This window comes from Microdochium trichocladiopsis, assembly GCF_020744255.1.
Source record: "Microdochium trichocladiopsis strain MPI-CAGE-CH-0230 chromosome Unknown B0I36scaffold_3, whole genome shotgun sequence".
Classification (NCBI taxonomy): Eukaryota; Fungi; Ascomycota; class Sordariomycetes; order Xylariales; family Microdochiaceae; genus Microdochium; species Microdochium trichocladiopsis.
In genome coordinates, this window is record NW_025763546.1 from 893,539 (window position 1) to 916,965 (window position 23,427).

At 56.0% G+C, this 23,427-nt stretch overlaps 8 protein-coding genes across 8 annotated transcripts; 3 read left to right on the forward strand and 5 right to left on the reverse strand.

Annotated features, from left to right (window-relative positions):
* Positions 1-510: 510 nt before the first annotated feature.
* On the forward strand, positions 511-2,856 carry B0I36DRAFT_239034 (glycoside hydrolase superfamily; the record flags this gene model as incomplete). The annotated part of the gene is made up of 2 exons (XM_046149661.1): positions 511-2,495; positions 2,730-2,856. The coding sequence occupies 2 exons, from the start codon at positions 511-513 to the stop codon at positions 2,854-2,856; spliced, it is 2,112 nt and encodes a 703-aa protein (XP_046014911.1).
* A 450-nt stretch (positions 2,857-3,306) lies between these two features.
* On the reverse strand, positions 3,307-5,745 carry B0I36DRAFT_429089 (uncharacterized protein; the record flags this gene model as incomplete). The annotated part of the gene is made up of 1 exon (XM_046162487.1): positions 3,307-5,745. One exon carries the CDS (start codon positions 5,743-5,745, stop codon positions 3,307-3,309), a length of 2,439 nt encoding a protein of 812 aa, XP_046014912.1.
* Positions 5,746-6,566: 821 nt separating this feature from the next.
* On the forward strand, positions 6,567-8,794 carry B0I36DRAFT_317000 (nife hydrogenase-like protein). The gene is made up of 3 exons (XM_046153107.1): positions 6,567-7,388; positions 7,466-8,207; positions 8,282-8,794. Exons 1-3 carry the CDS (start codon positions 6,741-6,743, stop codon positions 8,296-8,298), a joined length of 1,407 nt encoding a protein of 468 aa, XP_046014913.1. The 5' UTR covers positions 6,567-6,740; the 3' UTR covers positions 8,299-8,794.
* On the reverse strand, positions 8,721-10,241 carry B0I36DRAFT_360291 (uncharacterized protein; the record flags this gene model as incomplete). The annotated part of the gene is made up of 1 exon (XM_046158278.1): positions 8,721-10,241. The coding sequence occupies one exon, from the start codon at positions 10,239-10,241 to the stop codon at positions 8,721-8,723; it is 1,521 nt and encodes a 506-aa protein (XP_046014914.1).
* Positions 10,242-11,533: 1,292 nt separating this feature from the next.
* Positions 11,534-13,109, reverse strand: B0I36DRAFT_239742 (uncharacterized protein; the record flags this gene model as incomplete). The annotated part of the gene is made up of 2 exons (XM_046149712.1): positions 11,534-12,870; positions 12,962-13,109. The coding sequence occupies 2 exons, from the start codon at positions 13,107-13,109 to the stop codon at positions 11,534-11,536; spliced, it is 1,485 nt and encodes a 494-aa protein (XP_046014915.1).
* Positions 13,110-13,831: 722 nt separating this feature from the next.
* B0I36DRAFT_206428 (Eisosome component PIL1/LSP1) lies at positions 13,832-14,532 on the reverse strand (the record flags this gene model as incomplete). The annotated part of the gene is made up of 2 exons (XM_046148844.1): positions 13,832-14,050; positions 14,113-14,532. Coding segments are annotated over 2 exons (639 nt in total), but the record flags the coding sequence as incomplete, so codon positions are not given.
* A 3,336-nt stretch (positions 14,533-17,868) lies between these two features.
* On the reverse strand, positions 17,869-20,157 carry B0I36DRAFT_381672 (Ribophorin I). The gene is made up of 3 exons (XM_046160880.1): positions 19,517-20,157; positions 18,585-19,433; positions 17,869-18,523 (listed from the first exon to the last, which is right to left on the reverse strand). Exons 1-3 carry the CDS (start codon positions 19,855-19,857, stop codon positions 18,247-18,249), a joined length of 1,467 nt encoding a protein of 488 aa, XP_046014917.1. The 5' UTR covers positions 19,858-20,157; the 3' UTR covers positions 17,869-18,246.
* A 1,636-nt stretch (positions 20,158-21,793) lies between these two features.
* Positions 21,794-23,420, forward strand: B0I36DRAFT_360295 (hexokinase; the record flags this gene model as incomplete). The annotated part of the gene is made up of 4 exons (XM_046158279.1): positions 21,794-21,958; positions 22,016-22,429; positions 22,483-22,937; positions 22,997-23,420. 4 exons carry the CDS (start codon positions 21,794-21,796, stop codon positions 23,418-23,420), a joined length of 1,458 nt encoding a protein of 485 aa, XP_046014918.1.
* Positions 23,421-23,427: the final 7 nt, after the last annotated feature.

The following is a 23,427-nucleotide window of genomic DNA, read 5'->3' on the forward strand; positions in this document are numbered from 1 at the left end:
TGAAATCCATACGAGGGCATGTAGTCTGTCCTCTCTGGACCAACTGCCTGGGCAACATCAAAGGAGTCGATGTGAACGGGGACGGTCTCCACAAGTGATCCTTGTCCTAGCATCGTTCCCCTCATTCAACCCCGACCTGCAGGGCTCGCATGCAGGAGGCCCCGCCGTCCTGCTCCATCGCCTACTACGTATGCTCACGGCTGGTCACCATTGATCCGTCATGTAACTGCAACGAGGTTGATCACTTCTGATACGCAGATGTCGACCCAATAATGATCCACGGCGACTTTCGTTGCAGCTTGTTTCCCCGCCCTGCCTGTCTTGAGCCACGTTGTTGTGCTTCCACACATGCCAACTGCTTCGACCATACGACGTTTATTTAAAATACCACTTACAAGCGACCTTGTTACCAAATCGCATTTTTATATTTCTACTGATCTGCTGACAATCTGTGGCTATCCAACCGGATTTATAGAAGCGTGGAAAACCCCAGGCACTCTCAGCTGCACAATGTCTTACCAGTCAAAAGACTTCTACCCTCGCCCTGATTTTGTACGATCTAACAATCGATGGTCGCCCCTGAACGATGGTTGGACCATCTTATACGACGACGACGATGTCGGTCTGGAGCAACTCTGGCATATCAAGGGTGTACCCGACAAGGTCACATTCGGTGCACCGGCCTCGACCAACGAACCGGCTCTGACTGAAGCAGAAGCCCAGACTCTCTCCCAGTTTCCCGAGCTGCGAGAGAAGGGGTTCGAAACGACCAAGCACAAGAAGGCCTCGGCCACAGAGCACGCCAAGTGTCCGATCAACGTGCCATTCGCCTTCCAGACCCCGGCCTCGGGCATCCACGACAATGAAGCGCACGAGGTGCTCTGGTACGAGCGGTCCTTCACAGATCCACGTGGCCGGGCCGAGCCCGAGGGCAGTGCCGAGCGGGTCATCCTCCGCTTCGGTGCCGTCGACTACGACATGACGCTCTGGGCGAGCGGCGTCCTCGTGGGATCTCACCGGGGGGGACACGTCCCGATTGAGCTGGATGTGACGGACGCACTGTCCCACGCCCTGGCTACGACGGGCAAGGGCGATGTCCGGCTCGTCATGCGGGTGAGGGACTCGCCGCACGACCTTGCCCAGCCGAGAGGCAAGCAGTACTGGGCGCCGCAGCCGGAGAGCATCTTCTACACGCCGACCAGCGGCATCTGGCAGCCCGTGTGGTGTGAGGTGGTCCCTTCGGCTCGCATTGGCGACGGGAGTGCTGGCACGACCCTAGACGCCACAAACATCGCGGAATGCGTCCTGTCGGCCAAGATTGCTGTCCCCGGCCGTAGAGCTGGGCACAAGTACAGCGTTGAGATTAAGGGATTGTTTCAGGGCCAAGTCGTCAACAGTGCCAAGGTAGAGCTGCCGAATGAGAAGGACTATGTCCAGGTCAACCTGGCATTGAGACTGAGCGAAGACTGGAAATCGTCCCTGCCCCAGCTGGCTTCATCAGGAGCGGAGTCCTGGCGAGATGGTCTCGCTCTGTGGTCGCCCTCAACTCCTAACCTCTACGATCTCAAGATCCGTCTTCTAGATGCGGCCGGAAACACCCTCGACGAAGTCAACACCTACACTGGCTTCCGCCAGATTGCATGGGACCGTGGCGACAGCACAGTCTACCTCAACGACGAGCCCCTCTTCCAGGCCCTCGTGCTCGACCAAGGCTACTGGCCCGAGACGGGCCTCACGCCCCCGACCCCGGAGAGCTGCAGGCTCGACATTGAGCTGAGCAAGGAGATGGGCTTCAACGGGTGCCGCAAGCACCAGAAGGTCGAGGACCCGACTTTCCTCTACTGGGCCGACAAGCTGGGCTACCTGGTCTGGGGCGAGATGGCCAACGCGTACGAGTTCAGCGACAGCTACGCGGCCAGCTTTGACGCCGAGTGGGCGGCCGCCGTGCGCCGCGACATCAACCACCCGTGCGTGGTGGCCTGGACGCCCGCCAACGAGAGCTGGGGCTACCCGTCGCTGAAGGACAGCGCCCGCCAGCGCAACCACCTCCGCTCGCTGTACTTCCTGACCAAGACGCTCGACCCGACGCGCCCGATCAACGACAACTGCGGCTGGGAGCACGTCGTCACCGACCTGACCACGTTCCACAGCTACGAGGACCGCCCGAAGCTCGCAGAGATGTGCGCCGACCTGGAGGGGGGAATCCTCGGGAAGATGGCGGGCGGCCGGGACTTGTTCGTGCAGTCCATAGACGCCGGCGGCGGCGGCGGCGGCGACAGCGAGGATCCGGGCGCCCGCCATAAACCTGGTGCGCCGGTGATATGTACCGAGTTTGGCGGCGTCAACATCGCGCCGCCCGCGGAGAAGCACGGGAACGAGCGTGACTGGGGGTACACGACCGCCACGGACCCGGGTGATCTTCTCAGGCGTATCGAGGGGCTCATGATGGCTGTGGTCAAGGGCGGCCACTGCTGCGGGTTCGTTTACACGCAATTGTGAGTTTTCCGGCTTTTTTTTGTGTGTCTTTGGCTCTCTCTGTTGCTCTCTTCTATCTGCCACTGGCTGCGTTGTTTCCTTTGGGTTCCCCCAACCCCCTTTCATGTCCGTTCTCTTTCTATCATGTTGCCATCATCATGTTCAGATATCTTGTTATGATGGGAAAGTTGGTGATCTGGGCATACTAGTAGTCAAGTAACAGGCATGTGTTAATCTCTCGCAACCCCAAACAGAACGGATATTGAGCAGGAGGTCAACGGTCTTTACTCCTTCGACCGCAAGGAGAAGATTCCAGCCGTAGAAGTCAAGAAGATCATCGATGCCGCCGCCGCGACATACTTTGAACTGAGGAATAAGTAAACATACCTGGCAACGCTTGGCGAGAGCTAGGTGAGAACCGAGGTTAACACAGGTATCGCATTTTTGGTACGCAATGCTTCATGGTTGAACAAGCTGAGCAAAGCCCGACGACCACAATGCGATATCGAAGGAACTTGGGCTGTGCCAGTCAAGTAGAGAGGAGCCGTCGAAGATGGCTAGAGGGTCTACATAGCACTTAGACACTCAAGGACGACTCTTGATTTGGACTGAAAGAATATCAAATTGCTAACTACAAAAGCCAAACCTCGCTTAAATTAACATTTTTAGCGTATGTGGACTTCGCTGTCCAAGAACTGAATGTTTAGGCTAGGACAACAAGGACCAGTCACGATCTCGGTTATCCTACACTTCCTCACGTGGTCTATGGTGGCTTGCCACCCTCAATTCCTTGGTCAGCGCACGTGCGCAGGCATATAGTGACCATAGTCACTAATTTTCCTCCTCGCCAATGGGATAAGCAGCTAGTATTGATCCCAGGCCCACTCTAGCAGTCATGCCGTTCGTCTGGCGCTGCGAGAGCATCGCGATCTCCTCGGCGGTCGGAGCCCAGATGTTGGTCCTAGAAGGGGTTTGGCTGTTGTTGTCACCGTTGCCAACCCCCCATATGGCGCGGATTCGAGGATGATCAAAAGGGAGAGCAGCTTGGGTGGTCCAGGTGCTAGCGTTGGTGCTGGCATCGCCACTATGTGTGGTATTGTATTCGGTACTGCTGCGGCTTTTGGTGCTGGTCTCATGCCTGGCATGGTCGCCGACGGAATCGAAAGTGCCGCCCATGCTTGCGACACCGTGTCCTGGACCAACAGACCCAGCGCTTGGAGGAATCGTTGATCGACGATGAGCTACCGTGCCACTCGCGTGTCTCTGGATATTCGATGCTTGACTTGTTGTAACGCGCCGATTGGATTGCAGACGTAGGGCCAAAGCCTTGAGATGGGAGTACCCGACACGCTCGGAATCCTGTGTCTGCTGAGACTGACGTGGTTCAAATGGCGGGATTGAGTACGTCGTAGGTCTTTGGGCACTTTGCTGCTGATACTGAGTTGCCGGGGGTGCCGCTGCTGTCTGCCAAGTTTGGTTGTTTGGATTCACAGACCACTGGCTTCCCATGCCACCGATAGAGGATGGTCGGCCAGAACGTTCGTGGTAGACTTGGGATTTCTGGTCTGTAGGGGCGACAGAATGGGGGCTTCTCGCCCCAGCTTCCGCCCATTGTGGCCGCAGGGCAATCTGTGAATGGCGAGAGTTGATATCAGGCGTGGGAACGTCCATGTTGTACGCAAGCCTACCAGATGTAGCCTGGAGCTGTTTCTGCTGCTGCAACCATGTTGGCTGTGGTCCATGACCGATAAAGCGCATGATCAAGCCGGAATTGTATCCAAGAAGTCTGTATTTGTCCGCGTTGGGCAGTCTGTCCCAGTCGCCTTCCTTGATGGAGCCGTCGGTGCAGCGCCACTGCTGCTGAATGCTACGGCAAGGATGTCTGCCTGTGGCTTTTGCAACGGACTCAATATTATTGACGACAGCGTCCACAAGGAGCTTCGTGATGGTGAACTCGCGTTGCTTAGCCTTGCGCGTCTGAAATACGTTACCGGCCTTGGAAATCCCCTTAAGAGCAAGGGCATGATTTCTGACTGCAAAGGACACCCACGTGGTCTGTTCCGCAATATCCTCTACAGGTGTCGGTCCAAGGACACAAGTCAATGTGTGGAAGGTCTCGAGCGTCTGTATATACTCCACTTTCTCGCCTTCGTTCGGTTCGTCCAATATACAGGCCAGCTCGTGGAGACCCAGACCATACATTTGGCAAAGGATGTCATCCCGGTATCGAAAAGGGCGATTGCTTCGCGCATATTGTTCATCCAGAATCCCTGTGCGGAAAAGGTATGCATCCAAAGTCAGGTCAGCGCTGGAGAAGTGTGGCCAGTCGATGAACGGGCGATTTGCAGCCGGGAATCCTTCTTTCGCTTCAGCGTACCACCGGCTAAATCTGCTAATGTAATGGACTCTGTCGGCCAAGGCCGCCTTGAAATGCCACAGTCGGGGAACGTCCTTCGAGAAAGAGAGCCTCATAGTTGTTGAGGACGCCTCACTCTCGAATATCTCGTGGTCGCGTCCAAAGTTTCTCTGAAAAGTTGTAGCATCCCAAACTATCCTGTATTGAGCCAGCTCAACCACCAGCTCAAGCACATGGGGGGCGAAGAGCGTGGTTTCGCGGTCGATCTGCGCACTCTGAATAAAGTGCACATTGTCGGGTGAATCTGTCGCGATTTGGCGAGGGAGCAGTGCAGGCCTTATTGTGGTGCTCTGCTGCACAGGTCGACTTGAAGATTCCGGAGACATGATTTCTGAAAAGAGATCTGATGGTAGAAGGTGAACACCATCCGATGTCGTCGGATTGTCTATGACTTGTTGGCTGGTGTGCCCGGCAGTTGACTGGTTGCTGTCCCGTGCTGCGGGGAAATGGCCTTGGAGAATGCTGATCAGCTTTCCGGGCAGTGCCCCTTGCACCAAGGTCAGAACGAAGCGTTTCCAGGCCTTGTCGGTCACTCTGTGTTGTCTGATTTCTCTGGCTCGTCCATGGTTTCGTGGCGAGGAGGAAGCTCTGGACCACGTGTCCAAGTCATTGCTGTACATCACCAACAGCTTGGAGAATCGTGTCATCTCAGAATATTCTCGGGGAGTTGTTCGATTTGTTCCCGGTAGCGTTTGCTGGGAGCTGTGGGTGGTGGTCTCATCGGTGGCATTGTTGACGGCATTGTTGCTCAAGTCGGCAGCGGCGTGTCCATTTGGGCGCCAGGGTGTTGTTCGATAAGCGCCGTGACGATGACGGAACACGTAGCCGGTGGGAGGATGCTTAGAGCCGTCCATTTTTGTTATGGGCGGCACGCTCATTCTCAATCTTTCGGTTTCCGGGCTTTGCGTTGGCATTGAAGACTCGACTTGAAGTTGCGCTTTTGCCAGGCGAGAGAGGTTGGGCAGTGTTTGAATTCGATAGCATAATGAGAATGTCGGCCAACATCAGGATATTATGTATGTTTTGCGAATGGATTGGAGCATCGGAGACGACTTGTGGTATAGCATAATGTGAATATTGGGGATAGAGAGTATTGGGCTCATCTCCGATAGCTAATGTCAGCCAAGAGGGGCATCTTGCGTGCCTGTTGGAGACGGCCATGTAGCACATACAGAGGCAGGCAGGGAACGGGAGATAGCCCTGTGCTCTTTCCCCTTGCTGATCGCAAGGTCACCTTTCTCCGTCAGGTAACGACAGAACCAAGCAGCCACGATGGCTGGCGGAAGGGGCTCCGGCCATGGCAACCAGATGTATCAGCATTACGGTCATGGCGAAGACTCGGCATAACCACAGATAGAGGAATCGAGACAGAATATGAGAAAAGACATTCATGCGGTGTGATATCTGCAGAAGTCAAGGATCGTGATGGGAAAGAGTGCAGCGCTGGCGACTTACACGAGCCTGTGCTCCGGTCCTGCGAGGGTGTCAAAAGTGGAGCTCCCGGCGCCGAGCGCTCCTTCCGCCGCCTCCTGGGACGGAACGCCTACCCGGCACGGGCCCCGGCTCGCCCCCATTGGTGCATAACTCTGCCTAAGCAGCACCCGCCTAGGAAAAATGGCAGTGCTAGCCTGGCCATGACCCGCACATCCAATCGATTTGCCCCAATTCATCATCACTACTGCTGGGCTACTGGCTGCACGGGCGCAGGCATCCGAAGCTACAGCACTATCCACGATATCGAGCAACGAGACCCAGCCAAGCCCGGAGCAGCCACCGTCTCTGCTCCCACCAGCACCGAGCTGCGCATCGCCTGACGCGCCCATCGCCTACAGCCACCCTCGACGGCATCATGGCGTCGCTCTATCGCATGGCCGGCTGCGGCGCCCGGCGTCTCCAGCACTTCGCCGCCGCCGCGCCCTCCCGGATATCCTCCTTCCGGCCCTCGACCACCACGCCCGTTGCGCGCCGCGCCCTCTCCCAGACTGCCCTGCGCCGGGCCGTCGCCATCGACCCCAACGCCCGCACCACAATCGTCCCGACCGAGGGCGTCGATGAGTCCTACGAGCAGGAGCACGATGTCGCCACCCGCAAGGTCCGCCACTACACGGTCAACTTTGGTCCCCAGCATCCCGCTGCCCACGGCGTGTTGCGTCTGATCCTTGAGATCAGCGGAGAGGAGATCATGCGTGCCGACCCCCATGTCGGCCTGCTGCACCGTGGCACCGAGAAGCTCATCGAGTACAAGACCTATCTCCAGGCTCTGCCCTACTTCGATCGTCTGGATTACGTCTCCATGATGACCAACGAGCAGTGCTTCTCGCTGGCTGTCGAGAAGCTCCTCAACGTTGAGATTCCCGAGAGAGCCAAGTATATCCGCACACTGTTTGGCGAGATTACAAGAATCCTCAACCACCTTATGTCTGTCCTTTCACACGCCATGGACGTCGGTGCCCTGACACCATTCCTGTGGGGTTTCGAGGAGCGGGAGAAGCTCATGGTAAGAATGCATCGCTTGATTTGAATGTTTGTGATATCAACCGCAGAATCAAGAGTAGTAACACGTTTGCCATGTAGGAGTTCTACGAGCGTGTCTCTGGCGCCCGTCTCCACGCCGCCTACGTCCGCCCCGGTGGTGTCCACCAGGATATCCCTGTCGGTCTCCTCGATGATATCTACCAGTGGGCCACCCAGTTCGGCGACCGGATCGACGAGACTGAGGAGATGTTGACGGACAACCGTATCTGGATCGAGCGTCTCCAAGGCATTGGTGTTGTCTCGGCTGCCGATGCCCTCAACCTGTCCTTCTCTGGTGTCATGCTTCGTGGATCGGGTGTCCCCTACGACATCCGCAAGAGCCAGCCCTACGATGCTTATGACAAGGTCGAGTTCGACGTCCCGGTCGGTGTCAATGGCGACTGCTACGATCGTTATCTCTGCCGCATGGAGGAGTTCCGTCAGTCATTAAGAATCATCCACCAGTGCCTCAACGACATGCCCGCTGGCCCTGTTCGTGTCGAGGACTACAAGATCTCGCCCCCTCCCCGCGCCGCGATGAAGGAGAACATGGAGGCCCTGATCCACCACTTCCTCCTCTACACCAAGGGTTACTCGGTACCACCGGGAGAGACTTACTCTGCTATCGAGGCTCCCAAGGGAGAAATGGGCGTCTACGTCGTCAGCGATGGCAGTGAGAGACCATACCGGTGCGCTATCCGTGCTCCCGGTTTCGCTCACTTGGGTGGTTTCGACCACGTTGCCAAGGGCCACTTGCTTGCCGACGCCGTGGCGGTCATTGGTACTATGGACTTGGTGTTTGGTAAGTCTCTTTCACTGCTGCGCCGTCAGCTGCAATTTTGTCGAATAGAAAACATTCGCTAACTCCCCATCTAGGTGAGGTTGATAGATGATCGGGCCCTTTGGATGGCGGAAAGAGTGAATAAGGAGACGAGGTCGGTGGATATCTGGTTCTGCCAGATAGTCGTTTAGTGGTGGAGAGGATGGGAGGATGAGCACTCCTCCCGTGACGCAAATCGCATGTGGTTTCATTGACCCCTTTCAGCTTTGTCAAAAATGTGTACATCATCATCAGAGGCAGGCTCATACCAGCAGAACCATCTCGGACTGGCCCATTGCTTGGATTGGTCTGAGCGTGAATAGAAATGAAGAAATTTGACAACTTTGAGAGAGGGAGACAGCCAAGATTTGCCAAGTAAAAACAGCATGATACTTTCTGATAAAACCCTTTGGTTTGTCCGTGGCGAAAATGATGTGGTAGCCGTACTCGCCTGGCGGGCTGTATTCACTGCTGTGAATGATCCACGGTTCGCGTTTAAGAAGATTCATTTGTGCGCGAGGCTGATTCCCTGAGGCTAGGCAGCCTCAGACAACATGCCTCAAAGTCGCCGGCATGAGAGTGTCCTTCGGGGCCCGCGCCGATTGGGAAGCCCGCAATGGGAAGCCGATTCGTCATTGCATCGCTGCCTGTTGTGTTCGTAGGCAGATGGTCCCCACGCTGGCCATCTCGAGCATAGCGCTTATCACGACCTGGAGATGAGTCATTTCGTGAGAGTTGCTGCTGGTTATGTCGTCGGTGAGCATGGTTATACGTCGTTCGAGAGACCTTGCGTCGCTCATGCTGATTGTAGTTACGGTTGCTGTGGCCCGCTTGATTATGAGCATGTTCGTGGGATTTGCTTGGTGAGCTGTATGGCGTATATGCTGCGGTTCCCGATCGACTGTACAGTGTCGTGGCCACGGGTTGTGGTGCAGCAGGGCCAGCTACACGTTCCATGAAGCTTAGTCCCTGATCCTCGTTCTGGGACCGTCTTGGAAAAGTTGTTGAACGCCGTCTCGATGGACCCGGAGTTGTCGACGTGTAATGGTCGTCTATCCTGAGCGGGACGGTACGCTTACTGCTCTCTTCTTCATTCTGTGCCGTGAGACCTTTGACACTTGAACATTCAGACTCATCTTGCTCATCTGAAGAATGTGCGCCTTGGTTGACTGCAGGACTGTCAGGACTGCCTTCGTACTCTGTCACATCCCCAGTAGGAGAAAAGTATGGCTCGACCTCAACCTCGCTATCCCGCTCATGATAGGCTTCCGGGTCGAACGCAGAATCTTCCTCGGGATCGCCATAGTCATAATCCCCGGCGAGATATCGCTCGAAGCTTACGGGACATTGACAGAGACCGTCCTCGTGCCGCAGGCGGTGGTCCTGGGTCCACTCGGCAGCGTATAAGCTTGGTAGGCGAATCGCGACACGGAATATCTGGTGCGTGTCGTCGTCATAGGGGCTCTCAGTATTGTTATGGCTTCTATACGAAGCCGACGGCGTTGATCGATATGGGTCTGGGGAATCGTTCGGGCCGTGCTCTTGGAAAAGAGGAGCTACCGCCGGGTGAGTAGTAGTATAGCCATTGTCTCTTGCTGATTTCTTGTTCTTAGCCTTCACCCTGCGACCCTTTCTCGCTGCTTGAGTATTGGTTGTATCTGAGCCCATGTTGCTCCCCTGGTAGCCTACTTGGGGTTCGGCAACGGCAAGCTGTTGCCGGCTCCGATATCTCTCTACTCTGTCATACTCAGAGTGAGGATCGTCATCACCACGATCAGCACTTCTTCCACCGTCGATGACTCTCGGCCCCATCAGCGCCGGAAACACCACCGGACATCCGCAGGCACCGCGCTCATGCATCCAGCGATGTTCATACTCGAGGATGTTGACCCAGTTCGCATGGAGGATTCGCGAGCACGCCGTGCACATCGCATCTGCGTACGTGACCGTCTCCGGGAACGATGTCTGCACTCGTTTTTCCTCCGCACTGATATGACCAGAATCCTCGGCTGTCATCGGGGTCCTTGCGGAGTCCAAGGCTTCAGAAGGGCTACTTGAAGAAGGAATCACCGGCGGGCAGACAGGATTCGTGTGGAGATGTGTTGTCATCGGACATGGCCGGTGGACAGGGATACTCCGATGGCCACATGTATACGCGATGAACTCGACGATACACATCTTGCTGTGAATGCAGCTCGAACTATCAAGATGCTCTTGTCGTTCTGCGCTTGGCGGTTTTCAGTGGTAATGGTGAACCCAAAAGTATTGTCTCTGTCGGAAGGTGACTGTGGCACCTGGCTCGGAGAAATGTAACGATGCAACTGTGACTGCGGCGGCTCTTTACCAGCCGTTGAGCAAGATATACTTCTAGTCGTGAGAAGAGACGAATATTCTTCGTGTGTCGCTCTTCGTACTATTGCCACCATAAGTCAGCCTTGTGTGGAGTGTGCCTGCGAAGGAAGATGAAGATGTTGTTGAGCTAAGTGGACGCGAAGTGCTTGATCACTTTTACGAGGGTTTCGTGAAACGACATTTATACAAATCAGAACCAGCATGGTATTTCTCCTCGTCAGAGCAAATCGACTTGATTCGATATCGAATCAGCAATTGCCGTTTGCTGGAATATTGAAAGTCGACATAAGCGAGGAGTTGGTCTTCTGCCACAGTCAGGTGAGTCAGGCCAAATGCGTCACACATCAGTGCCAATATGACAACCATGTGCTTCCTCGCCCTCACGACAGCGCTTGAAAGTCCTCACATAACGGGATGGTTCAGTAACATTGGGAGGAGAAAAGCACGCTGCAGTCCGATTCAGGACTCATTGTGAAGCGCTCACCGTACTGAACTTACTGCGAAGGCCACGCAAAATCGGGGGAGGAAGGTGCGCTGTTTGCTTCTGGGATTGCGTTCGGCCTTTCTGCTGTTTCCGCAACGAGGCGAACATGCGTGGCACATGTTCAGCACCAGCGAAGCATCGACTTGAGGCGTAAGCGAGATCGTCGAATCAAGAACTCCACGTTGACCCATGATCTGATCTATAGTAGAGAATATCCGTCCCTAGTCTTTGACAAAGCTTGTGCTCATTCAAGCAAGTATCCCACGGCCACGGCCAATGTTGGCAAACCATATAGCGAGATGGGTTCACCGGGAGACATCCATGCGTGTATGGATAGTTCAGCATTGACGATCACAGAAATCGCTTCTTCCTGCGCAATGAGACAATATAACATCACACTTTCTTACAATATCAAGTACAACGGCGTTCCTCATGGGACCGTCAGCTCCTCTTTCCCAACCGCCTTGGACACTTAGAACATCTTTCCACCGCTTCCAGCAGCCTGCTCCATGAAGAACCGCTTCAGCGGCCTCAGCGCATTCACCGCGTTCAGCCCGACCGACCGCAGCGGCACGAGCGGCCCACTGCCCACCGAGTACAGCTTGTGCAGCTTGTCAATCACCCCGAGCAGGACGTGGTTCGCGGCGTACCGCTCAGAGTTGTACGCCTCGAGCGAGAGCTGCGTGCCAATGTCCATGCCGTGCGCCACGGCATACTCGACCGTCCTGGCGAGGCTCTCGACGTCCGCCTGGCCCTGGTTCAGCCCTTGCCCGGCGAGCGGGTGCGTCGTGTGCGCGGCGTCGCCGACCAGCGCGACCCGCTCGCCAATGTACGTGTCCGCGTGGCGCATCTTGAGCGGGAACGAGGCCACGGTGCCCTCCTGCACGCCGACCACGGCCTGCGGCACCGCGTACGGGTCGAGGCGCGTGTGCTCGAGCCGCCACTTCAGCTCGTCCGCCTGCCCGCCCGACGTGAGCGTGTGCATGTACTCGAGGTCCGTGACGCCGAGGCGGAACGCGGCGTTGACGCTCGCGATGAAGTCTTGCGGGGACAGGCTCTTGAGCAGCCTGGCGTTGCTTGGCGTGGTGGACCATACCAGGCTGGCGTGGTTGCCGGGAAGTGGCAGTATCGCGATGGGCCCTGTGGGGAGGAATCGCTGATACGCCGTCTTGAGGTCGTCGCCGCCCCATCCGGCGCCCTCGAGCTGCAGCGTCGCGACGACGCCGTGCCGGTCATAGTCCCAGCCCTGGCTGCCGATTCCCGCGAATGCGCGCACGGGACTGTTGGCGCCATCCGCGCCGACCAGGAGCCGCGCCGCAAGCTGCTTGCCGCCCGTGAGCTGCACGATCGGCCACTCCCGCAGATCCAGGCCGCCGTCTTCCTCGCTCTCTTCCCCAAAGGCAATGTTCTCGACTTTGACGTTGTCGTAGATCACAGTGCCGCCGAGTTCGTCGAGTCTGCTGAGCAGTCCGGAAGTGAGGTTCAGGTTCTCGGTCATGTAGGCGATTGTCCTGCTGCTGCTGCTGCTGCCGCCGCCGTCGCTATGTCCATCTTGCCGCGGCTCCCAGTCAAACTCGATCCGCGCACCGCTGACGCCATCCCAGACCTGCATCTCATGGTACGGCTGTACTCGGTCCTGTTGGAGATGCCGCCATGCGCCAATGGTATTCATAAAGTTCGCCGAGGTCGGCGTAAAAGAGCTGCATCGATTCGAGAAGCGATCGGGCGGGAGTTTCCAGCCTCGGGTCTTGGAGAGGTCCTGCGCCTCGACGAGGGCGACTCGGAGACCTGCTGTTGTCGGGTTCGAGCCTGTAAATCGGTAAGATTAGCCAAAGGTTCCTAGGCGAGGACTGTAGCAATCAGAGCAAACACAGAAACATGTTGTGAGATCATTACTTACGAAGGGCTGTGAGGAGACTCAGGCCGGCTGGGCCGCCGCCCACGCAGACCACATCGTAAATATCTGGTTGTGATGTTGTGCTCGCATATGTTCTACGAGCTTGTCGTGTCCGCAAATGGCGACTGCAGCTCCGGCAGAGCTGGAGCATTGGCCGTGCCAACTGTCGCCTCGAGACAACGAGAGCCTCCATTTCTTGGGCTGCTCAATAGCTATGGTCAATATTGTCTCCGATCGTCATGCAGGGCCGGAGTTCGACATCTCGGAGCTAGACAGGGGGAGCTTGGCCTGTGACCCACAATAAAGTATCCGGATGGGATTGATGCATACAATTCACCCCGATATATTGCTTTACTGCATGTTCTGCTTACAGCTCTCGGATCGTCAAGAACACTGTCACAAGTCCTCGAAGTTACTGACTCTTAACAAAAATTACCAATTACGTCGGTACAAGGATAATTCCAACTCGCTGCTTGAACTACATCCCCTGCGACGTCCTCTCCTAGTTCAAACCCCGGAAACGTTCACAGAACAGGCGGGAGAGACCCCGACCTGAGGGTGACAAAAGCAAGACAATCAAGCAAAATAACGACGCATGTCCACCTGGAATTCCCAGCACACTTGATCCATGACGGCAAATCACCGGACACCTGTCCACTATGACGGTTGAGATGGCACCGCAGGGTCCTCGAGCTCAGTGCCTTCCTTATCCTTAGCCGTGTTAATGCTGCTGGACTCGAGGCCGCCACCCTGGGATGTGCTCTGCCCGTCCGTGGAGACCGCCAGACCGCGAGGAATGGCTTGGCTCGAAGAGGTGGCCTGGGGTGTCTCGTGCGACGAGGTTGCGTACTGCGCCTCGTGTTCCTCGAGCAGTGGCTGCCAAGCCTTGAGGTCATCTTCGGCGTCATCAAGAATCTGCCTCGCCTGGCTGCCTTGATTGTATGCGGGGCGACCATCACCAGGCGTGACAGGAGAATCGTCAAGCAGTGCGAGAAGGCGGCGACCGTGCTTGGCCAGCATGATTTGCTTCTCGGCTCGTTCAATGACGGCCGCAAACTCGGTCTCATAAGCCTCCTTGAGCTTCTCACGTGTCTAGTTTTCCCCAGTCAATTAGCCTCCGCGCACGATTAGCAACGACCACCATCATCACGTACCACGTTCGACAGCTGTGCCTCGGCAACGAGGTTCTCAGCCTCGGCCCGGACGAGCTCGTTCTCCAGCACAACCAGACGGGTGCTCGAGGGCTCTTTGAACTTCAGCTTTTGGATCTCGTCGGCAATCTTGTCCTTGTTGTCTCGCGAGGGCTGGACGCTCTTCTCCGTGTTACGAATAGCCTTGAGGACCCCGCGGGCCTCGTCGAGGTTGTGGGCATAGGCCTCCTCGACCTCACCAATCTCGCTGAGGATGACGCCGACCTTGTCGCTAATGTCGGAGACGCCGTCGTCACCAGTCTGCTCGCCCCATTCCGAAAGCTGGGTGGCGATGGACACGCGCTCCTTGCCGGCGGCCTCGTGGTGGGAGATGAGGTTGTTGGTCGACTTGATGAGACGGAAGAGCTTGCGCGACAGCTCCGGCTGTACCGAGCCGCGCAGCGAGGCAAAGGAGAAGCCCTTGCGGCCACCGCCGGACGTGTTGGCTTGGCCAGAGCCCTTATTGGAGCGAATTGACAGAGCACGGTTCCTACAGTGTGCGAACAACAGAGTTCCATAAGTCAGTGACAGATCTTTGCTTCTTTCCTGCCGACCATGTTCGATGCGGGGTGCATGTCGCCTGTGTCTGCGAGGCAAGGGCTTTGCAAGATACCAGGTTGTGTTTGGGAAGAAGCTGTTGCGGCGCCCAGTTGATGACGCCATTGCTGCTACTCGCGGGGTTCGCTGCAGTGGATGGATGCGCGCCATGGATGTGGCCAGACTTACATGATTATTTCGATTGTGCCCAGAGTCCTTCAATGCTGTTTGATGTTGGTGGTGTCTTTCTAAAAGGCAGTTGCGACTGCTCACTTGCTCGAGGTCAGAAAATGTTATTCAGCGGGAAAGAGCACCGAGCTCGAGAGCGCCCGGCGCCATCCATCTTGTAGCTCGCCCTTTATGCACCAGAGACAGGTGCAGCAGCACTGGCAGCCCGCGACGCTGTTGGGGCAAGCTAGTCACCAGAACGGCCGACCCGGTGGCAGCTCTAGAGCTTCTTTGGGACACCTCGACGGGATGTAGACGTCAAGAGGCGTTTTCTGTGCAAATAGTTCCAGCACGACTTACAGGGGTGCTTGGCGCGGACACGCGGAGATCGGCACGCTCCAGATCGCTGCGGGCGTGGGGCTGACAGATCTCGAGTGGTACACGGGTGCAGGAGAAGGCCGGGAATGTCTCAAGAGCAATCATCTGGGTGCCAGGCTGATGGGCAAGAGGATGGCATTGCCCGCAGAGGAGAACCAGGTGACTCTCGGGTAGGCGGGCAGCCTGTCTGCCACCACCGCCAAGCTGGTGAGGGGTTGGGTGCTCTAGTTCCCTGCCTTCTCTATAGAATTGCGATTTACGGGCTTTGGCCCGAGACATCCAAGCATGGAGCTGCGAGCATGATGTGATAATGTGTCAGGCGTCCTTGCTGAATATTGCAGGTTTCTACGAGACCTTGGGGGCTTGTAGCTCTGGCGCCATGTTGTAGCAGAATGCTAGATACAGCATAGAGTCGTCGTTCGGCGCCAGTGGCTCTCGATATGAGCTTTGGTAGACCAGACGGAATACCCGCTCTCCGAAGCGCATAATTAGAGCATGCGAAAGGGGGGGGGGGGGGGGGGCCGCCGTCGAAAGCCGTAGTCTGGCAGGCGGAAGAGGTGACCGATGACGACAGCCCCTGCCCCAGGTGGTCGTGAGGGGCATGACGTCATTCCCGCCCCGTCCTGGTCTGGCCGTTCGCGCTAGTAGTGACAAGCACACCCAACTTCCAGGTCACCACCACGAGCCACGGGAAGGATGCGATGCATGTGCTTTCTTTGAATTGATGATATTATTGTCTACAGGCCAGTGCCAAGAATCATACAGTCGAAGATACAGGTAGTATTGAAATTAAAGATATTACGCCCAAATGAATTCGAAGCAAACTGGGTTCGGAACGACTTCCGCTCCCGATAGTAGATACGCCGTTCATTTGGCGTTAGAACCGCTCCCGACGCCGGGAAAAATGCCCACAATGATGCTCAGAGACAAAAGGCAGGCGTGTCGTGAATAATAATGGCGCTGTTGGTGTTGCTGGCTAGCGTAGCCCCATGACTGTCTCTATCAGGGACTCTCGACTCATGGCCGGTAGCGGGTAGTCGAGGTCCGGGTCTCGTAAATGACGGGCACGCTGGCGCGGTAGCTGCTCGTGCTCACGCGCGGACTGTGTGTCACGTACACGGGCACCGATGAGCGGCTGCTGCTGTGGTGGTGGTGGTGGTGGCCGTGGTGGTGGTGCCTGCGCACGGGGTGGTACTCCTCGTGGTAGTAGTAGTTGCCCTTGTGGTGGGCGGGCTCGGCGCGGAAGCACATGTTTTGTGAAGAGCGACTGGGGCTGGTCGAGATGTAGGTGGTTTTGGTGGTGACGGTGCCAGGCATTTTGGAAAGACGTTGTTCGACGCGACTTATATACTTTGTTAAGAACCTAGTATTCCGGTACGTGCTGACAGCCGGACCTGGTGAGCGCTTGAAGCAAGGCTATTGCTTAGGCCAAGGCTATTGCTTTGGCCAAGGCTACTGCGTAATGTGGAGTGCAGGGGTGTTGCGTCAAGGACTCAAGGACGTGTCCCAGTTTTTGACAGAGGACTGCAGATGTGTAGGTGAAGGGGGCAACTTGATAGTATTGGAAATGTGATGGACGAGGACAAAACTCATCTTGAAATGCGGGATGAGCTCTGGTATTTATCTCCAACTCCCATTGTTGAGGCAGGCGCCTCTCGCAAGTGGCAACATTCTCAACCCCATAGCGTTCAGGCATCACTGCCGGACACGAGCACTTGAGCCTGGCCTTGCAACGCAGCCTGTACGCCCACAAAGGCTCTTGAAATGTGAAGAGGATTACGACATACCTCCTCCACTTACTTCGTGTTTGGTGCTGGCGAAAGGCTGGATCTGCTGGCTTGGACCCTGCATTGGGAAGTCCACAGCCTTGGAAAGACGAGCAGGTGACAACGGGCAAAGACCCCTGCTGTCCAGGTCAGGGCCCAAGGGTCTCCCGACGTCTTTCGGGCTGTCGTGTGCAACAAAGAACAACCACCCCCCGCCCAGCATCACCCACCACCCTGAATCGCGGATCTACCGACTACGTACGTGTTCATCTGCAATGTGACCCTGGGTGTTAAGAGAACCATTAAAGACAAGGCCATTGTTCTTCCCGCCAATCTCAACTCGGCGGACCCACCATGGATTCCTTGGTTGGACCCCTTCTTTTTGTCGTCAGCCAGGTCAACCTTTTTTTCTGAGCCCCATTACACTGATGCGAGAGACAAGAGGATCGTCACAGCGATGGTATTCAGAGAAAATACGAAGTATCATCCGCAATGGGCCCTTGACGGTGAAACTAGGGAAGAGCCCCGGAGAAGAAAGTTTGTCGAGAGGGAACGTGTCTTGTATTGCCACTTCAACAACTCATCAACAGCTCAACCCAATGTATCGTGAAGTCTGCATTGCTCGTCGACAAGGCAAGCATGTGAATCAGGCATTTCCATGTGATCAGGCTTGCCTACCCACAATACGCAGCACTGGCACTACATATCACGAACCTAAAGGACCGTGCAGCCCACCCCTCCTCCTGCTGCAGGAAGGGTCCTACGTATGCGCTTTACACCTCGGGGATGGAACCTTGACAAGGGCAAGAACCCAAACACACAGAAACCGGGCGTCGTTCGCGCCACACACGCTGAAGGTGCCGATCCAACTAGGGGTCTGCGGTGCCCATCCTAAGTGAAGCGTCTCGACGTCAGCTTGCATCTGCCGTTGTTGCTGCGCCCCGCCCCGCCCGCCTGCACGACTCCAACCTCGAGACCAAGTCGCCCAGTCCCATGACGAGCTCGCGCTCAGAGGAATGTCCTGGTTGCATGCATGCACTACGTTTGGAGGTACCGTCGTCCTGGGCAGCAACTTCTTCATGGCTGTAAAGATTTATTTTGCTTATCTTGCATTTTCTTGTTACGTCTGCCAATGCGTGGTATCATCCGGCCAGTTCACCCTTTTGTGTCTATGGACCATACCATGTCGTCCCTTGACGATCGCTCTTCGTCTCCCCTTCGTGATGCAATCCTGCGTTTCCCAATGCTCTTACTTAGTGGAAAATTTGACGTCGACCTGGGAGATGGCCCAGACGCCGACAAACACCGAAAGTGTGCTTGCAAAGATGACCAGCGGCTTGCGGAGGCTAGCGAGGAAGCTGTAGTCGTAGGAGATGACGAGGTCACGGCCGCGCATGTCGTCCACCAAATTTCTCGACTTGATGGTAACAACTGTGCGGCCGACTGTGTCGAGATAGGTCTTCTGCACGTCAATAACGGCAGATGTGATGGAGTCCGATGGGATCTTGGCGAAGTACTTGACTTTCCTGCTCGGCATGCGTCAGCTCTACATCCCAAGCAAGTTTTTGGAAACTGGCCTCAACTTACTCTGCTCCCTCTGGCAAGAGGACCCGCACGGTTGTTGTCTCATATTGAGCACCCTCGCCCAGCTTCGGGCCCTCCAGGAACGGCACGTTCAGAACGTATGTGTCACCACTGGCTCGCTTGAGGAAGTTCTTAGCTGCCGCGTTCCAGCCCACAGTGAACGGATACTTCCAGCCGCCAAAGACCGGGTAGCGAGGCTTGATCTCAAGCACGGCTTCGCGCAGGCTGCTCCTAAACCTCGATGTCGAGACGTTACCAATGACGTCGGTGAAATAAGCATCCTCGCTTCCCACCCGTAGGGGGAATTTCATCTCCTTGAGGGCAAAAGTTTGAGGGTTGAAGTATTGCGACTGAGCCCACTTGACACGGTTGAAGAGGGTGGTCAGGTTGGCGCCGTGGTTGTACATGGTGTAGCGCTCCTCGAAAGCTACGTTGCCACCCCAATGGCTGACTTCAATGTCGCGCTCGAGCTCGGCAAAGTAGACGACCGGATGTGTGAACTCGTAGCGGACCCTGGAAGGGGAGATCACACCAGCGGGAATCTCCGTCTCGAACGGGCCGTATGTGAGCTTCGAGCCCTGCTTCGTGGGGAACTCTTTTGCTCCAGCAGAAACCTTAGTAAAGTCGGGAGCGTCGGATCCGGGAAGCTTGACCTCTGTCTTCTGCTTCAGTGTCGGGTAAGCAGAGTGGTAGTAGGCCGAGAAGTCGTAGGCAAGATATTGCTTGTCGGCCTGGCCAATGGAGGCAGGCATTGGCTTGAGAGAGTCGAGGACATAATACGAAATACCGAGGGTCTGCTGCGCCTTCGAGGCAAGAGGGACAGGAAGGCGGATTCGGAAGTACTGGACATCGCTACGAGGGTATGTGGTCAGCTCGATGCTATAAAAATGACACTTTCGCGGTTGAAAATCTGGGCATGATGTGCTCATGCTCACCTCGTGGGGTCGAACTCGACCGCCTCCACCTCGAATCCAACGAGCGCGTCATCTTTCTTGTCCTTCACCTCGAAGCCGCCAACATGAGCCAGACGGTTGCTTGTGAAAGGAACATAATATTCCTGCTGTGGCTTGGGAGAGATATTCTCGATGACTACATTGACTGTCTCCTTGGCATAACTTTTCTCGAGAGAAATGAGGTGGACCGCATTCGTGTTCTTGAAGACCTGCGGCGGTTTGAAGTTGACTGGGAGTGTCAATCTTGATGTTGTCGCAGATTCTGAGGCCACGCCGTGTGCGAGGAAAGAGAGGCACGCAGCCACGACGGTAGGGAGCTTCATGGTGAATGGAGAACGGAAAGTCGAGCTTGGGCGTCGAAGTCTGGGGTGCTACTGCGGATGCAGCGTCACGGCGTGGGCGGCGACGGAGGCTCTGCCGTGTCAATAATACCGCAACGAGCTCAATTCGATCGACGGTCTGCGCAGCAGTAGTCGAATTCGTGATGCCCTTGGCTTCGTGTGCTCGCGAAGGCACGATTGGCGGTGGTGGAAGCTGGTGTCGGGCTTCTTGATGTCGAGTGGGATTCACCAGGCACTTGCTTCAAGTCACACCTGGGCAAGCTGGACTCCACGTTGCTCAGGGACGAGCACTGGAGCTAGCGAAACGCTTACGTTGCCGCAAGCTTGGGGCGGGGATTAGCTAAGCCAGACCCTCAAAGACAAGGTGCGGACAGACTGTCCTTCTGCAGGGGTCACCTGGGCAAGCTTCCAGAGAGCTTTGACCTATTACAGCCAGTGTTGATGCCCCAAATTTGTATGGCTTCATCCAGCGACTGCGACCACCTAAGGCACCCATCACATCCTTGAAGGCCTGACTTTTGGGGGATTGGGTTCATCGGTAGTAGATTTGTCTCGAATTGAAGGACACCAACTGACCGAGCAATGGCTGAGCTGCGGATTAGGTCTTTGCTCGCAGATCCGGCTGGTGTCTAACAAAGCAATCCAGGCCGTCAAGATTGCTCGAAATGTTCAACTGATCGCCAGCGTGCGACTCCGAGGCACGCCTGGCATTCTTGAATACGTTGACTTTGTCGCGCCATGGGCATCACAGGGTACAAGTCAGATATATCGATGAACCGCCACTGTGTAGGTAGCATGCCTTCATTACACAGCGGCCTGTAAGTGTGAGTACCTTAAGGTAGGATCTAAGGACCATTTCAGGTGGAAGCCCGTTTTGTCAGGCAAGGCTCTCACACCTCCAGTCGGCGCGAGGCAGGACGCCAAATGATATCCCAGCATTCTGCAGCCATTACTAAGTACCAAGCATGCGGTACCTGTCTGGTCCCACCGAAAGCTGGCGACAAGGGCGAACAGGACAATGCGATGCTCAAAACAGATTCCCCTCCGTGTTTCGGACACGGCTGCCGTGAAGGTTCCAGGCCGCACCTCAACGGATTCAGAGAGCTAGAGGCATCTGCCCATCTGGTTGCTTTTTCGAGGTGGGGAACGGCCACGATTGGCACACCCCCAGCTCCGGCTGCCGTCACTCCCTCATCAAGACATCCGCCACGCGCCAGCCAGGCGACCCCTCACCGCTGGGCCCAACCACTAACACGCCCGCCGAGGGCGGTCTCCACTGCTAGCTAATTACAAGAAGCTCGCCATGTCCGAGACGCTGTCTGGCACAGTCTTGTCTAGAGAGTGTTTCCAATCCATCCCGACAAGTCATTGACCAAGTGAGTGCATCCAGAATCCAGTCCCGCCGGCTCCTCCTCAGATTCGAGGCCTGTCAGATTTTCAGATAGCTGGGTCCAACACTCTCCAACAATACTCTGATCCATGGATATGCTGACAGACCCCGCCATGCTCCACACAGACGTCACACGCTTGGGTATTCTTTTCTGCGCCGACTTCAGTCGTTACGTTTTGTTGACGAACATACAACCGAAAAAGCCAATTCGAATATTTCTCCAGCTTACGGCGTCGTCTCGATAAGCGGTCAACATGGTCGGATTGGGTCCTCGCAAGCCGCCGTCCCGCAAGGGTATGTACAATGGTCTATCCAGGTTGTGAAAACCTCAGGCAAGAAAGAGCTGGGCATGCTTTGATAGGTCGCACCTCCCGACATGCATGCCGATACGAACGTCACGATTTTCCCTTGTCATTGGTGTCTTACGCGAGCGAGCCGTATAAGCAAGCGGTCGACACGATCGCGAGTTTCCGCAACCGCGCCTTGAGCCTGGCTTCTTCGAGACTTCACTTGTACCGTTACTAAAACATGGCTGTCTCGGCAGGTTCCATGGCCGATGTGCCAAAGGATCTTCTCTCTGAGATCAAGCAGCTCGAGGATGCCTTCACCGTTGACACGGCCAAGATGAAGGCTATCTCCAAGCACTTTGTATCAGAGCTGGAGAAGGGCCTCACGGTCGAGGGCGGCAGCATTGTGAGAGGGCCCTTCCCCAAATCCAACTTTTGGCCTTCATACTGACCCAGATCACAGCCCATGAACCCTACTTGGGTCATGGAGTACCCCGACGGCTACGAGACTGGCACCTACCTTGCCCTCGATATGGGCGGCACAAACCTGCGTGTTTGCGAGATCACCTTGACCGAGAACAAGTCCGAGTTCGACATTATCCAGTCCAAGTACCGCATGCCCGAAGAGCTGAAGACTGGTGATGCCGATGAGCTTTGGGAGTACATTGCCGACTGTCTCCAACAGTTCATTGACACCCACCACGAGGAGCCTCCTGCCGCCGGCGAAAAGATTCCGCTTGGTTTCACTTTCTCGTACCCCGCGACACAAAACTACATCGACGAGGGTATCCTCCAGCGCTGGACCAAGGGCTTCGACATTGACGGCGTCGAAGGCGAGAACGTTGTCCCCATGCTTGAGGAGGCCCTGAACCGCAAGGTCAGTTGGTGGAGTGGACTTCTGGAAATGAACTGGCCGCTAATCCCATGCAGGGCGTCCCCATCAAAGTTTCGGCTCTCATCAACGACACTACTGGTACGCTGATCGCCTCGGCCTACACCGATACGAAGATGAAGATTGGTTGCATTTTCGGCACTGGCTGCAACGCTGCGTACATGGAGGACTGTGGTTCCATCCCCAAGCTGGCACACATGAACCTGCCTCCGGATTTGCCCATGGCCATCAACTGCGAGTGGGGTGCTTTCGATAACGAGCACGTTGTGCTGCCCAGAACCAAGTACGACATCATCATCGACAAGGACTCACCGCGCCCCGGTCAGCAGGCGTTCGAGAAGATGATTGCCGGCCTGTACCTAGGCGAGATCTTCCGTCTCATCATGGTCGACCTGCATGACAACAAGGACGTTCACATTTTCGAGGGTCAGAACATTGATAAGCTCCGAAAGGCGTACTCTCTTGATGCGTCATTCCTCTCCGCTATCGAAGAGTAAGTCTATGTTTCCTCCAGGTCTCAGAGGGAGCTTTGAAATGCTAACTATGTGCCAGTGACCCGTTCGAGAACTTGCAGGAGACCGCCGACCTTTTCAAGGACAAGCTGCAGCTTTCCCCCACAAGACCCGAGCTTGAGCTGATCCGCCGCACCGCCGAGCTCATCGGCACTCGAGCCGCGCGTCTCTCTGCTTGCGGTGTTGCTGCCATCTGCACAAAGAAGAACTTCAAAGAGTGCCACGTTGGTGCTGACGGCTCTGTCTTCAACAAGTATCCTCACTTCAAGGCTAGGGGCGCGCAGGCGCTCCGCGAGATTCTCGACTGGCCAGCCAAGAAGAGTGCAAAGGAGCATGATCCTGTCGAGGTTCTTGCTGCCGAAGATGGAAGCGGTGTTGGTGCTGCGCTCATTGCTGCTCTGACCCTCAAGAGAGTGCAGAAGGGCAACGTTGCTGGTATTCTGCACCCCGAGAACTTCGAATAGACCCTTC

Bases quoted from the DNA above. Each gene is read 5' to 3' on its own strand.
- B0I36DRAFT_317000 (XM_046153107.1), top strand. From the start codon at position 6,741: ATGGCGTCGCTCTATCGCATGGCCGGCTGCGGCGCCCGGCGTCTCCAG. The intron at 7,389-7,465 runs GTAAGAATGCAT...TTTGCCATGTAG, and splicing joins AGGAGCGGGAGAAGCTCATG to GAGTTCTACGAGCGTGTCTC.
- B0I36DRAFT_381672 (XM_046160880.1), bottom strand. From the start codon at position 19,857: ATGAAGCTCCCTACCGTCGTGGCTGCGTGCCTCTCTTTCCTCGCACAC. The intron at 19,434-19,516 runs GTGAGCATGAGC...ATACCCTCGTAG, and splicing joins GTCGAGTTCGACCCCACGAG to CGATGTCCAGTACTTCCGAA. The intron at 18,524-18,584 runs GTAAGTTGAGGC...CATGCCGAGCAG, and splicing joins CTCTTGCCAGAGGGAGCAGA to GAAAGTCAAGTACTTCGCCA.